At 46.1% G+C, this 13,505-nt stretch overlaps 1 protein-coding gene across 4 annotated transcripts in view; it reads right to left on the bottom strand.

Moving 5' to 3' along the window:
• PRRX1 (paired related homeobox 1) overlaps positions 1–13,505 on the bottom strand; it is a 78,218-nt gene that overhangs the window by 15,929 nt on the left and 48,784 nt on the right. For all 4 annotated transcript variants that reach the window (XM_027046175.2, XM_053209452.1, XM_027046173.2 and 1 more), the window contains exons 2-3: positions 5,540–5,715; positions 618–799 (exon numbers count right to left, since the gene is read on the bottom strand). In XM_027046175.2, the coding sequence (XP_026901976.1) occupies positions 618–799; positions 5,540–5,715 (358 nt within the window). The remainder of the gene's footprint in view (positions 1–617; positions 800–5,539; positions 5,716–13,505) is intronic.

Here is a 13,505-nt window from a genome sequence, read left to right on the forward strand (position 1 = left end):
TAGATAAGAATTAGCAATAGAACAGGAAGGTATTTTAGATCATGAGACGTCCACACCTACTGACAAGGACAGTGGCCGTGAGGGTGATCGGGATGATTGTGGATTCTCCTTCCTCACCTCTCTCCTTCCTTCCTCCCTTCCTTTCTCTTTCCTTCCTTTCCTGGTTTGGATTCAAAACCAGTTTTACTGTGAAATTTGCCTTTGAGCCTACACTTAGAGCCTTCCAGGTTAAATTTCTACTTGAGCATGGCGAAACCAATCTCTCTTAAATTTGGAAATGGAGTCAAGTTTTGTTCCTGCGTGGTTGCAAGAGGGACTCTGGGCATAGCTTATCAATCTTTTCTTTTAGATTCTTCCCCATCTTTGAAACCTTTGCAAGAGTTCCTGAGTCCAAGAGAAGGTTGCTGATGGCCTGCCCCTCTCTCTTCTGCCCCAAACCCTGCTCCTGGGGCAACTAGTAAGCTCCCGTGAAAATCTGGGGGTGTCAGCAAGTTGAATGTCTCTGAAGAGGTTAACCCAGTAAGAAATGTCAGCCAGCTGCACAAGCAGCTTTGCACGTGACCAAGCGCTGAGAAACGCATGGAAGCGGAGCAAGGGAGGGCGGGCCAATCATTCACCTGTACGGAGAGGCCGTCCCCCAGGACAGATAGTCGGTGGGTCTTGGAGCAGGACGAGGTACAATGGGTTGTTCCACGGCAGTCACGTCCCCTGAGTAGGATTTGAGGAGGGAAGCGTTTTTATTGGCCAGCATGGCTCTCTCATTCCTGCGGAATTTGGCTCTTCGGTTCTGAAACCACACCTGGAACAGCATGGGGAGGAGAGGAGGGCGTGAGGAGGGAGAGGGAAACAAAGAAAAAGAGGTTACACGAATAACGTCCTGGCTGACTGACCCTATAAATGCGTCCCCAAGGAAGACACAGGACAGGGACCGGATTCTTCCCAGAGCAATACAAATATGCCGCAGTCCTTCCCCGGTGGGCCAAGCTAGAGGGCCACTGAGGGCCAAGACTCTTACAACCGGACCCTGAGGTACTTCCCTAATCGAGCCTCCAGAGGTGAGATCCACGGCTAACATATGGGTTGTGACCCCTGTTGCTTTGTAATCAAGGAAAAGAGACAAACCTCATTAGAGTTCGGCCATGGATACAACGACATTTCTTTTTTAAGTTGTTTCAAAATTCTTCAAAATGTGACAAGACCATCTGCTTTCAAAGTACTTATTGGACATTTAAAGAAAAGTCTCTCCATCTCACCAAAGGGGCGTGTGGCAACAATTTACGAGGCAAGTGGCTTGCTTGGAAGGTGAGGGGAGCTTCGGTATAAGAGCGAGGTGAAAGGAAGTAAAAGGAAGTAACAGGGAAGAAGAGCAGCTTCTAGAAGTGAGTTTCCAGGCAGCGCCCCCGTGATGGCCCAGCCACGGGGCCCTGAAGACCAGTGCAGGACACAGGGCCCGGCCGGGGTGAGAGAGCCCACGATTTGTACGCTGGCTCCCATCAGTCATGGGTGATGAATGTTCCAGCACTTCTAGCATGCGGAACACAGGCAGGGCAGTCTCCTGACGTTCTAGAAAGAAACATGTAAAATAGAAATGCAGATACCCAAGGTTGGAAGTGGACTGGAGCACGTTTCCCGGCAGGGTCTGAGGGATGTGGGCAGCTCAGCCACCAAGGGCTGCACCCGATGACACAGCAGCATTGATCAAGTGCCGCGAGGACTCGGAATTACGCGAGCACATGGCGTACATTACTTCCAGTTATCGTGGCCATTCCATACTTTAGGTTGCACTGTTTTCTACTTCGGAGCTGAGGAAACAGGTTCAATGAGATTCGTCTGTTGAACTTCACACATAATAAGTGGCTGCGTGTCTGTGCTCACGGACATCTGACTCATGATCATACAACTCCTCCAGAGCGCCACGGAATTCTATTCACTCGGTTACTCATTCAAGAAATCTTTATGGAGTTCCTGCTGTGTTCCAGGTTCTGTGCTAATTGCCGGGAATAGACATGAGATTTACTCTCTGCTCATAAGCAGCTCATAGTCTATTAAAAGAAGGCAGGCATGCAAATGTCAAAAACCGCCAAACAAGTCTTTTAGGTACAATTATAGAAATGCATGACAAGATATGGGAGAAAGAAATTCTCTGGTGTGGAGTGGGACAGGTGCACAGCCTTTGGGAGCAACATTCCTATAAAATACCATGGGGCTGGTGCCCCGCAGAGTCGTGTCACTGGAAGGGCCCGGGGGGAACTCGGTAAAGGAGAATCTGGACATCTCTTTCTGGCTTCGTGCGTGCCCGGCTCTTTCGTTTCTCATGTGTCCTTTGCATGGCTATTAGATTTCTCATCTTAAATGCAGATGGAATCGTGTTAGCGCCCTGCTTCATAGCATCCACTGACTCGTTCTCCATTACTCACAGAATAAAATCAAAACTTCTTACCATAGAGCAAAGGCTGTTCAGGAATTAGCTCTTGGTCCACCAACCCGGCCACATCTTGCATCACTTGGGCCTCACACACTGGCCCTCCATCATTTCCAGTTCCTATCCTGGACGCAAGACTACCAGACGTATTCAGTGATTTGCCACCTCTGTGTATTCACACCAAATCTCCCTCTGCCTGCGATGTTCTCCCCCTCTTTGTCCAGGTATCAAAAGACTTGTTTTCCAAGATTAAAATTTTTTTAATGTCTATTTGTTTTTAAGAGAGAGAGAAAGTGGGAGCAGGGGAGGGATGGCAGGGGAGCAGAGAATCCAAAGCGGGCTCTGTGCTGACAGCAGAGAGCTTGATGCGGGGCTCGGGCTTACAAACCGTGAGATCATGACCTGAGCCGAAGTCGGGTGCTCAACTGACTGAACCAGCCAGGTGCCCTGGTTTTTCAAGATTTAATACATCACCCCCCCTTTGTAAAGTGGTGTAGTGGAAAGAATGTGACTTTAAAGTCTATCAGAGTTGGATAAAAATACTGGCCCTATTACTTTAAAAATTTGTCATTGAATAGTTCTTTAATGTCTCTGATCCTCTGTTTCCTACCCAAATGGAGGAAATAATACTCACAGGGCTCTTCTGAGAGTTGGCACAGAACGGGTGTCTAACATACGTGTATTTTCACCCTTTTTCACCAGGCAGGTTTGCTCATTCCTTCCTCTGGTCTATCGCTATTTCTTGTATATTCCTTCAGTGTAGGAATCATCTTACTATATCATAACAGTGTGGTATGCACATCTGTCTTCTCTGCCTCCAGTCTACAACACCCTAAAGGAGAGGGCCAATGTCTTACTCATACCCAGCAAACCAAAAACAGTTCCAAGAGTATAACAGGTGACTGATAAGTGTTTGGGGGTGGGGGTGGGGAAAGGAGAGGAAAAAGAAAGAGGAAGAAAAATGACTTTTGCAAAAATGATAAGCTATGACCTCCATCCAAGAGGATTTGCAGTCTAGTTGGGGAAGCTGGCCCACATACAAGTCAATATAATACGTGTCATGTTGTGATAAATGCCATAAAAGAAGGCCAGAGTCACAAGGGACAGGTTCAGGCTGGGGAAGGGTAAGACTTCACGGAGGAGGAATAAAGTTGCACGGGGAGAATTCTGTCCTGCTCGTGTGTGAAACGCCCGCAGCTCTGAGAGGCATGAGAACATAGTAGGGTTGGAAAGGAGGAGGAGAAAATAGTTTCAACATATAAGAAAGCATTCGTTCATTGTTGGACTGGGAAGAAGACCAACTCACAAACTGCTCTTTCACATTAAAAAAATTATTTTTTTCCAGCTTTGCCCCATCCAGGTTTCCTTATTTACAATTCAGATCACCACGGCAGAAGTTGTACTTCAAGGTGGGGGGGGGGGCGGTTATTGGTCTAAAATGACTCATTACACCACTGTAGGCCAAGCTTGGGGCACAGAAGTTATGGGGGTTTTGAAGGGAGAGGAAGGGATTGAAAAGTGGAAATACGGAGCGTGTTTGGAGAGCTGTGGTTGGCTGCACAGGGGACGAGGATGTGGGAAGGCAGACCTCAGGATTTCGCTTTGGATGGTGGGATCCAGGCAGCAAAACCGAGTCCCGTCCCTACACATCCTGCTGGTCTCTCTCACCCGAGCCGTGAGGGATTGCCACGCAGTGCCCAGTGCCTCACGCTTTCTCCTGACCCACGTGGCGCCATGGGGTCTGGGCCACTTCCCCTTTGGTGGCCGACCTCTTTTTGTTCTCCTGGGGAGCACTTCTAGGTGAGGAGGATGCGTCCCTATGGGGAGAACTCTTGCAAAGTTTCTCGCCAGGCTGAAGGGACCTCCAGGACCCTCTCTGTCAACTCAACCGGTGTCCCTCACGGTACACTTCCTGTCAAGGCACAGACACAGCCTCAAAGCCCTGAGGGTCTAGCTCAAGCGCCTGTCAGTCAAGAGATCTGTCATCTGCAGAAGGGAATCCCTCAAGCCCAAACTGAACACAAATATACAAACAATAACTTCCTCAAGAAGACAAGACAGATTGGCCTGGTCCCCTTCCACTCTTACCAAGATGGCGGCCCACCCCCGGCTAGGCAGAGGACAATGAGATCTTTACTTCCAGCAGAGGTAGCAAAGGGCCCCTGGAAAAGCACTTAGCCAGCAGACTCTTATTTATTCAAAGTCGACTCCATGCTTAAAAGCATGAACTCTGCATATCTGCACTCAAATCCGAGCTTAGCTATGCCCTAACTGCGTGAGGCCCGGCAAAATAGTGTAACCTGTCTGTGTCTCAGTTTCCACATCTGCAAGGTGAAGAATACTATCCACCTCATTGAACTAGCAGGACGATTAAACAGACAGTTTATATAAAGGACTTAGAACACTACTTGGCCTATAAGGGTTCAAGTAGTGTTATTATTACATTATTACCTTCATTAGTACTAATCCCGGGTTGTGTTATTTCTAGATGCCTGGATTGCAGTTGATGTGTCATGGCATTAATGTCAGAAAGAATTGCTGTTCTCTCTCTACGCGGTCTTACGTGCCTTTGCTCTTCATCGCTTCACAGAAGCACAGAATCATCTACCGGAATGTGCTCTTAACGCACTTCCTAAACGCAAGGTCTCTGATGGGCTCATTTCTACTGCCACCAGGGTCCATAAGCGTGTATATTTGTAATACATCTCTTGAAGGTTTGTATGTTCCCAAAGTCTGGGAAGGAAAACTGACGTGGGGAATGGAGAATTCATCTCCGTGGCCACCCTAGAGCTCAAATTGAAAGCTGGGGGGTGGGGGAGGGGTGGGGGGCAGGGCCAAGTCAAATGCTCCGAAGTACAACGTTCATACCATGAATCTGAAAGGGCGGGCAACAAGGAGTGAGAAGTCAGAGCTGTAGCGAGGCATATTCTGCCCACCTAAGGGCTTACATCTGATTTTTAAAAATACTAAGCTGCCCAAAGAAACGCAGATCGGATCCGATTCTGCCTCGTGCTGCCCCTTTATCATCTTTCTCAGCAGCAGCCCCTGTTTGAAACCAACGACCCGTGTTTTCGAGCAGTCTGCAGAGGTGTGCCCCTGAGGTGGTACTTTGGTTACCTGCACTCTGGCCTCGGTGAGGTTCACCCGGCGGGCGAGGTCCTCTCGCACAAAGGCGTCTGGGTAGTGTGTCCGCTCAAAGACGCGCTCCAGAGCCTGCAGCTGGCTGCTGTTGAAGGTCGTCCGGTTCCTCCGTTGCTTTCTCTTCTTCTTTTCCTCGGAGTTCAGCTGGTCATCTGGAGCAGAAGAAATTGATGCTAAGGAGCTAAAGTCATGTCGGAGTCCCCAGGTACACTCTGGCTGAATATCTATGGTAAGGGATCATCACATTCGCTCACATTCTTATCAAAGTGTTGGAACCAAATGCCACTTTCAGGGGGCAGATTCGGGCATCGGCGCTCTTGAGTTCACAAGCCGACGACCCCCAGGGAGTTCTGATGTTTGGCTGTTGCTTCTAAATCTGGGACCAGACCCGAACCAACAGGGAGACATTTCTTGCACGTTCCTCGAACCCTATTCTGTCAAAGATGCTAAAGGAAAATCTTACTCCTACCCATGATCCCTAGACTTCTTTAGAGATGAGGGAAGAAGGGTGGATTGCTTTGGACCTTATTTGCCTTATATTATGTTCATTCATACAATTTCACAACCAAGGAAACCAACTATTCCCTGGTTCCTTCTCCTCAACATACCCACACAAACACAAATGCAGAGTTACGGAGGGAAAAAATGTGTTCAAACTGATTAGGATGATTCCTGTTTTACCACGCATTCTCCCAGAAACCTCAAGTCATTTCTGACTGCATCTGCTCTCACTAAGGCTGGCTAGGGAGGCCTCAGCCTAGTTCAAGGATGGTGCTCCAACACCATCAACCAAAGCCAGCATCGGCTTGGGACGTGCCCTAGGAGAACACAAGCACGGGGAAGAGTACTGAAAGATCTCTGAAACAGTTTCACCCCAAACTGGAGTTCTAGGGCCCTGAGATCTTAGGAACCTTTGGAGAATCGGGACCCCAATTTTTCACCTGTCAAGATCCCCCCTGCCTTGTTTTCCACTGAGTTCTCCCAAAGGCACCTTGGCAAACTCATCACCCAGGATGCTCTTGGAAGTAAGAGGGTAGCATGCTCCCATCCTGCCACCTGACACAGTCCAAGCAGGAATGACGGATGTGTGAATCCAAGCGGAACACCTGTTGTGCTACCATGACCACCATCCAGGTGAGGTCCAAACCACGGTAAAGGCCATGTAGTTCTCAGAGATGCTGAGGCCTAAGACGCACGCTCTGCCTGAGGAACTGGACTTACACTTCCAATGGTCTTCCCCTAAGAGTCTCGGCCCAAAGAAAACCAGGAATGAGTGGGAAAGCAGGGCTTGGGCACTTGCTCCACGTTCAGTAGAGATTAGCTCTCAGCCAGTTTTATTTCCAACATGTGAGGTTGGAAATCCTGATCCTCTCTGACCATAAACATACAACCCACTCAAGAAAGGGACCAGCATGAATCATGATGTCCCAAAGAAAAATGATGCCTACCTGAGCTATAGCATTATCTAGATTTGGGTGTGCATTCAAAGCATAGCTTGAATCCAAGAGCTCCTGGCCCGGATCTCTGAGTGCCTGACAACTGAGGCCTCTAAGTGGTTTTGATCAGAGTTTTCATGAGTGCTGCCTTCCCAGAATAGATACTTGGGGTAGAGACTGTGCATTTCCCCCGGATATTTAAAGCACCCGGATAGAGTAAGTACTTGTTGCATTTGTCTTCAAGGAAAATGTGAAACTTTTCTTGTCTTTAGAAAGCTGTTACTGTTGAAAGAAACCACATGATCCCAATCCCATTCTTCCAGCGAACAAGGTGCCGACACCCATTCTGTCACCTTCGGGGTTGTGATTCACAGTTGACCACCTCCCTGGTTTCTTCCATTCGTGGTACCCCAACCAGGAGCCCTGCTTTGAAGATGCTGCTGTGACATTTTCAATAAGAATGTCAGACCAGTGGCATCTTGAGAATGAAGCCAATCTATCGTGATCTCTGGGATCTATCAAGGCCAGGAACATTCCACCCAGCATCCTGTTCGGCTACCAGCAAAATCCATTTGCAATTACATCTACACTAGAATTCACACACTTGGGGTCAAACCGCTCTCAGCGGCTGCCTCACATCTGTGTTCTCCTTCCTATTAAATATTGGGAGGCTTTCCTGTTGGTCTCATTCTCTTTCCCAAATCTCTTTGTCTACAGTTTGATCTGTCTTGCACTTCAGGTCTCTCTGGGTCGTCTAGGCCTTTTTCACAGTGCCACCATCTGGATTTCATGCTCCTACGAAGCCAAAGTCTGGGGGAAAAAATATCCTTAGTTTCCATACCTGCCCAGGACTGAGACCAATTAGACCCTCGGCTATTATTCTTATTCCTATCAAGGAAATCCCTTCTTAAGCCAATCCCATGATCTATTTCTTCCCTCAGAGAAGTCTTCCTCAGGTATAACCACAAATTCTAAATCCTTTCTTCTGCTTTGTAAGCCTTTTCTTTTTGTGCTGCCACACTCTGATCAAGAACAAGGGTATTTTGCGTTTTGTTCTTAGTACTACAACCTGCTACATAATCTCTTGGTGGTTCTTTGAAATCGTCCACTGTTCACTCAAATTCCACTGACTGTCCACCATAAACCACCAGCTCCCCCGACGTGGGAGTAAGGGAAGTGGAGAATTATAGTTTGTGACACAGAATAAATAGCTATGATGGCCTGAAACAATTCCAGCAAAAGTTTCCCAGTGAATGTTCTTGTTGTTTTTAACAAATGAAAACACCAGTCCAGATCACGTGTAAGGTGAGAAAAGACACACAAATAACAGGGGTCCACGGACTCTGGATCTGGCAAACGTCTTTCAAAGTGCAAGGATAATGGAAAGAGACACTGAGTGGGCAACAGAGACAGCTTGAGCGGCAGTCCTTGGCTCGTCTGTCTTTGCTCACTATCCACAAGCTGCGCGCTCCCTGTTTTCCTCCAAGAACACCGAAGACAGGACCCAACACGGTCTCCCGGGCAGCACGAGAGGAAACGTAAACATTGCAGAGGTTCACAAATGTGGGGCATCTGAAGGGCCTGTGATAAGCTCTTTTACCAGATTCCGGACTCCGGTTAAGTAGAGGGGAGAGAATGCAGTGTATTTTTATCACTGCAGGTAAATCATCTTTCTCGTAAAACCAGTTGCTTCAAAAGTTGATTTTGATACCCTTTGCTGCCCAAGGATACTGATGTCCGATTGGACTTTGGGAAGCATTTCCTGTTTTGAAATTCTGAAGTGGGTAGGAGTCACCAAGCTGCAGAATAACCACAGAGGACACGGACAGATTTGTCTCAAAATCAATATTTCTATTCCAAGGTGTTTATGGATTTTATGAAGGATTCTGTATTTTTATGTATGCTGTGGATGACTAGTAAATTGCAAGTATACAGTTACTGCCACGATTTCTAATAAAAAGCTTGGACTCACGAGTCATAAAACATTGGCACCAAGTGAAGCCAGAGAAATTGCCTAATTCAACCCCCTTATTGTATAGATGAGGTAAACGAAGGCTTGAAGGATGAAGTGACTTACCCCAAATTACAATACCAGCTGTGACTGAGCCAGAGCTAGAAGCCAGGATTCCTAATTCCACTCCAGTCTCAAGTACAAATGACAATAGTCATGTTGTATGAAGCATCAGAGATATAAATAAAAACCCCTATTCTGGGAAAATTTTCTGGGGAACACAGGTTTTTCCATATGAGCTACATAAAGAGGGTCTAAGATAGGGGGTGCATGTGTATCACATGTTGTCATTCCTATCAGAACATTTAAAAATGTAAACAGTCTCATCTAGAATAGCTACTTTGGTCCAGATGTTCTTGAATTTTCTTTTTCAATGGCTTCTATAGTCCCTGCTTCATCAATTAAACATGTGCAGGGGGATTTTTGCACAGTAGGAAACCCCGTCTTCCATCTTCTCTCCACATCCATATTAGCCCTTCTCTTCCTTTCGTTCTGGGACACAGTTCAACATCTCTGCTTCCTGTGGCACATCGTAAATGTTACCTCCTCTAAGACTTTGCTGATAACTTCTATCCATATTGATCTCTGCATTCTCTTAATCCCCACATATATTTTAGTATACTACCAAATACTTTGTTTTAGAGGGGGGAGAGGGGCAAAGAGAGAGAGAGAGACAGAGAGAGAGAGAGAGAGAGAGAGAGAGAGAGAATCTTAAGCAGGCTCCACGCTCAGGGGGGAGCCCGACTCAGGGCTCAATCCCATGACCCTGGGATCATGTGCTGAGCCAAAATCAAGAATCAGACACTCAACCAACTGAGCCATCCAGGCTCCCCTAACCAAATATTTTTTTAAAAAATTATGGTTTCATCCTTTCTGTATAAATGTTTTGTCACTTTGAGGCACTCATATATTCCTGTAGAAAAGGTATAGGGTCCCTTGATAAATGGCATGACAATAAAAACGTAAGAGTCGGGTAGTAATTGTAGCATAGAAGCAGTCTCAGAAAATCAGAGCTTTGGTGATTCATCTGGTTTTAAATGGCTGAATGATTTCTGAATTCCAATTATTTTTTTTAACAGCCCATAGCAAATAGGCTAGCAAATAGTAACCATTTAGGTTAGGTTAGGTTAGGTTAGGTTAACAGTCTCTTTTGTTTCTGGATCACCTTACCGGTGGAGGAAAGAAAACATTTTACCGTTTCTTTTTCAGATAGGTCAGTCGTCATCAGATCTAGACCTGGGAAAAATCTGCGTGGTTCCGATTCCTTTGTAAGTGCAGGAGTTAGTCCTTCATTTTTATTCCTTACTAGAAAAGCAGCTCCGAGATAAATGAATGGTTTCCACAAGCGGAAGCACAGGCGAGAAAGAGGTGCTAAAGGTGTTTGCAATGGATCAGGATGTTAGAACACTCCAGAAAAGAGAGCCCCTAAGTCCTAGGCAGGACGTCCCTTGTACATTCAACCAGTAGTTAAAGGGAACACCAGCTCCGTCCTTGGTTCTGGGCTGAAATTCACAGTGGACTCCACATATGGCTGCCGGAGCCTCCCTGGAGAGAGGGTGGAGAAGACAGCGTGAGGCGTGAGGAGGGCCATCCTCAAGCAGAAGGGCCAGGCGGCACGCCGTGACCCCTACTCACTAGGGCGCCGCACTCACCATGCAGGCTTCATTAACTCCCAAAGACCTCGGCCCTCTTCCTGCCCCGCATCTGGTGGGAGATGCCTCGGAGATTCCAAATAGGTCAGCCAAATGTAATTTAAAGGTAGAGCAAAAACATATTTTAGGAATAAAATCTGAAGAAAAATGTGTTTCGTACGCCTGAGTCACATCAATTTGGAAAGAAATCTGATGCAAGAAGATAAAACGCCAGCTTCAGTAGCAGAAACCAACCACCACATCAAAGCGTGTCTTCTTCCTTTGGGTTGAAAACATGGCAGGCAAGCGGATCTAAAGAGCAGCCCGCTGATCATTTTATGGGCCTGGAAGAATGTTTTCAAAGGAACTTCCATTGCACAACAACTACTTACTTTAATGGGATTTGTGTGGTTCGGGCCCGGCAACCTTTGCAGAATTGAAGGGAAGGATAATTGCAAAAGCCACTAAAAACTGTTTAGCTTTTATTGCAAGGCCTATGAAAAGCAGCAAGATACAGTCGTGGTATTCGTTTGAGTTTCTTTGGTTACACTAAGCTGCAATTGCAATTGAGACAGCACCCTTTTAATGTGCGCCCCGATAGATGGCACATGGGTCACTTAATGGGGATGGCTGTTGCAGTGTGAGCTCAGTGCGTCAGAACGACCAAAGCCAAATTTAGCAGCACATCTACACCTTCTCAAGAGTAGACCTGGTACTTTCCATCCCTGAACCCCAGCAACTGTCAAGAGTGCCCGGGTCTCTGCCAACGCAAGTGTCCAACGTGCAAGCTATTTCCACCTTAGGGTGCAGCTGCCAGACCCTGAACGTCGCGTGATGGTCCTTGATGTGTAGAGTTTTTTTCTTTCCTGTCAACTTGGCAAGTGCCACTCTTTCTTTTCAGTCAAGTATCAGTCCTAAACCCTAGAAACGAGCATGAAAACATGTTAAATGTAATTTTGGGGCCATCTGTCCTTTGGAGAATACAATCCTTTTCCAAGGGACATAATTCTCAATCATCTTATCTACTTTACCTCTCTTAAGACACTTTTCTGAAAAGATTCCTGATCAGAACCCCAATGAGACCCGATATAAAGCCAGCCTTCTCATGCAGTCCCATACTGGAACCCTAGCTTTCTTTTGGGACGAGGTGCATAATTTCCCCCTGCTGGCATTTTCCACGTGGCTCTGAGTCTATTTTATTTATTCACGTATTTCTTTTTTGTTCAAATTCGAGTTCGTTAACATACTGGGTCATCTTGGTTTCGGGAGTAGAACCTGGTGATTTGTCTCTTACATAACGACTCCTGAGTCCGATTTAGTAACCTCAGAGTACAAAGTTTATGTTTGTACTCAAATGAAGCTCTAATCAATACTCAATAAATACAAATTAGTAATCAGGTGTAAAATATCCTATACTGGAATTATTATTACAGGAGTTCAGCTGCTGAACAAGTTACCTTCTCTTTGATGAAAAATAAAATTCTGGCTTCAGATATGTAACCTACTCCCAATGTCTCTGTGGACGAATCACATATACACTTATTTTCAATTCATTTTTAGATGTCAAAAAAAAAAACCACTGAAAAATAAGAATGTTTCCATCAGATCCAACTAAACTGCCACTGGCAGGTGGGCACAGTGACAGGGAGCAGAAGTTGAACTGGCTTCGGAATCAAGATGACCCGTGCTCTCCCACAGGCCCTGCTACTTCCTGGCTGTGTGGCCTTGGGTAAGACCCCTCCCTTCTCTGAGACTCAGTTCCCAAAACAATAAAACGGAAGACCACCTACCTCCCAGGGTCATTTGGAAATGTAATGACCACACAGTAGGCATAAAGTCTGGCACATAGTAGGCATTTGGTAAGTGGTGGATTATATAGCTACTTCGTTACCCCTCAGAGACAGGCTGCTCAAAACCCCTGCTGTTGTTTCTTTTTTCCTTCTGTTCACTGTTTGTTGGTATTTAATCGGCAAGCTTTCTATCGTAGCCTAACAGTGGAGAAAGCGAGAAAACCATTCACATGTGTGAGAGGGCTTCGTTCGTTTGAAGGAGGGCAGGACTGAGACCTAGGGAGCTTGAAAAATGAGCAAAAGCCTTAAAAAATCAAGATCTGAGACATGGTGGTTGACCAAAAATTGTACCATAGAAGTCATGCACAGACATTTGTCCAAAAAGCCTCATTCGGGACATGTTCTGTCGTTAGTCAATCCTGGCTTTCTAACAAGACATTTTTCCTTCCTCACTTCAAATGTTGAGGAAACATTCAGAAAGCAGGCCGACTCTCCACTCAAAGACAGGGAAGCCATCGGTACCTTGAACAAGTAATCCCAGAAATGAATTTTAAAAAAGAGACAGACAGACAGGAAAAAGGAAGAAGGCCAAGGGCTAAAGCCAGGCTATGAAAATTCAATGATTTCCCAGCCTGTTTGCCTTGGGTTGACTAATTTGGTTGCCACATGTCTAAAAACACAAAACTTGGGTCATATTACTCAATATTTATTCAGTGACTTTTTTTTTTTCTAAATGTCTGAGCACTTTGGTAAATGCCAAAGGGATGAAAAGAAAACCAAGAAAGGCAAAGTTCTGGGAAAAGAGTGAGCTCTGACTGAGATTTTAAAAGCTTTCTAAACTTGCAGTATTCCAGGTGTGTGGTCCCCTTGGAAGTGCTGATGTTCCGAGCAGGATTACAAACACAGCTCTAGATGAGCCATAGGCTCCTGCCTTCTTCTGGTGCCATTTTTTCCTTTGTAGTGAGACTGTTGTCATCTTGTAAATGACACAACATCAATCTTGACATGAGCAGTAGAAATTGGTGTCTTCATGGGAGGTAACCACCATGTGTTGGTTTTTTTTTTTTTTTTTGA

The sequence above is a fragment of the Acinonyx jubatus genome, chromosome E4, assembly GCF_027475565.1.
Source record: "Acinonyx jubatus isolate Ajub_Pintada_27869175 chromosome E4, VMU_Ajub_asm_v1.0, whole genome shotgun sequence".
Taxonomy (NCBI): Eukaryota; Metazoa; Chordata; class Mammalia; order Carnivora; family Felidae; genus Acinonyx; species Acinonyx jubatus.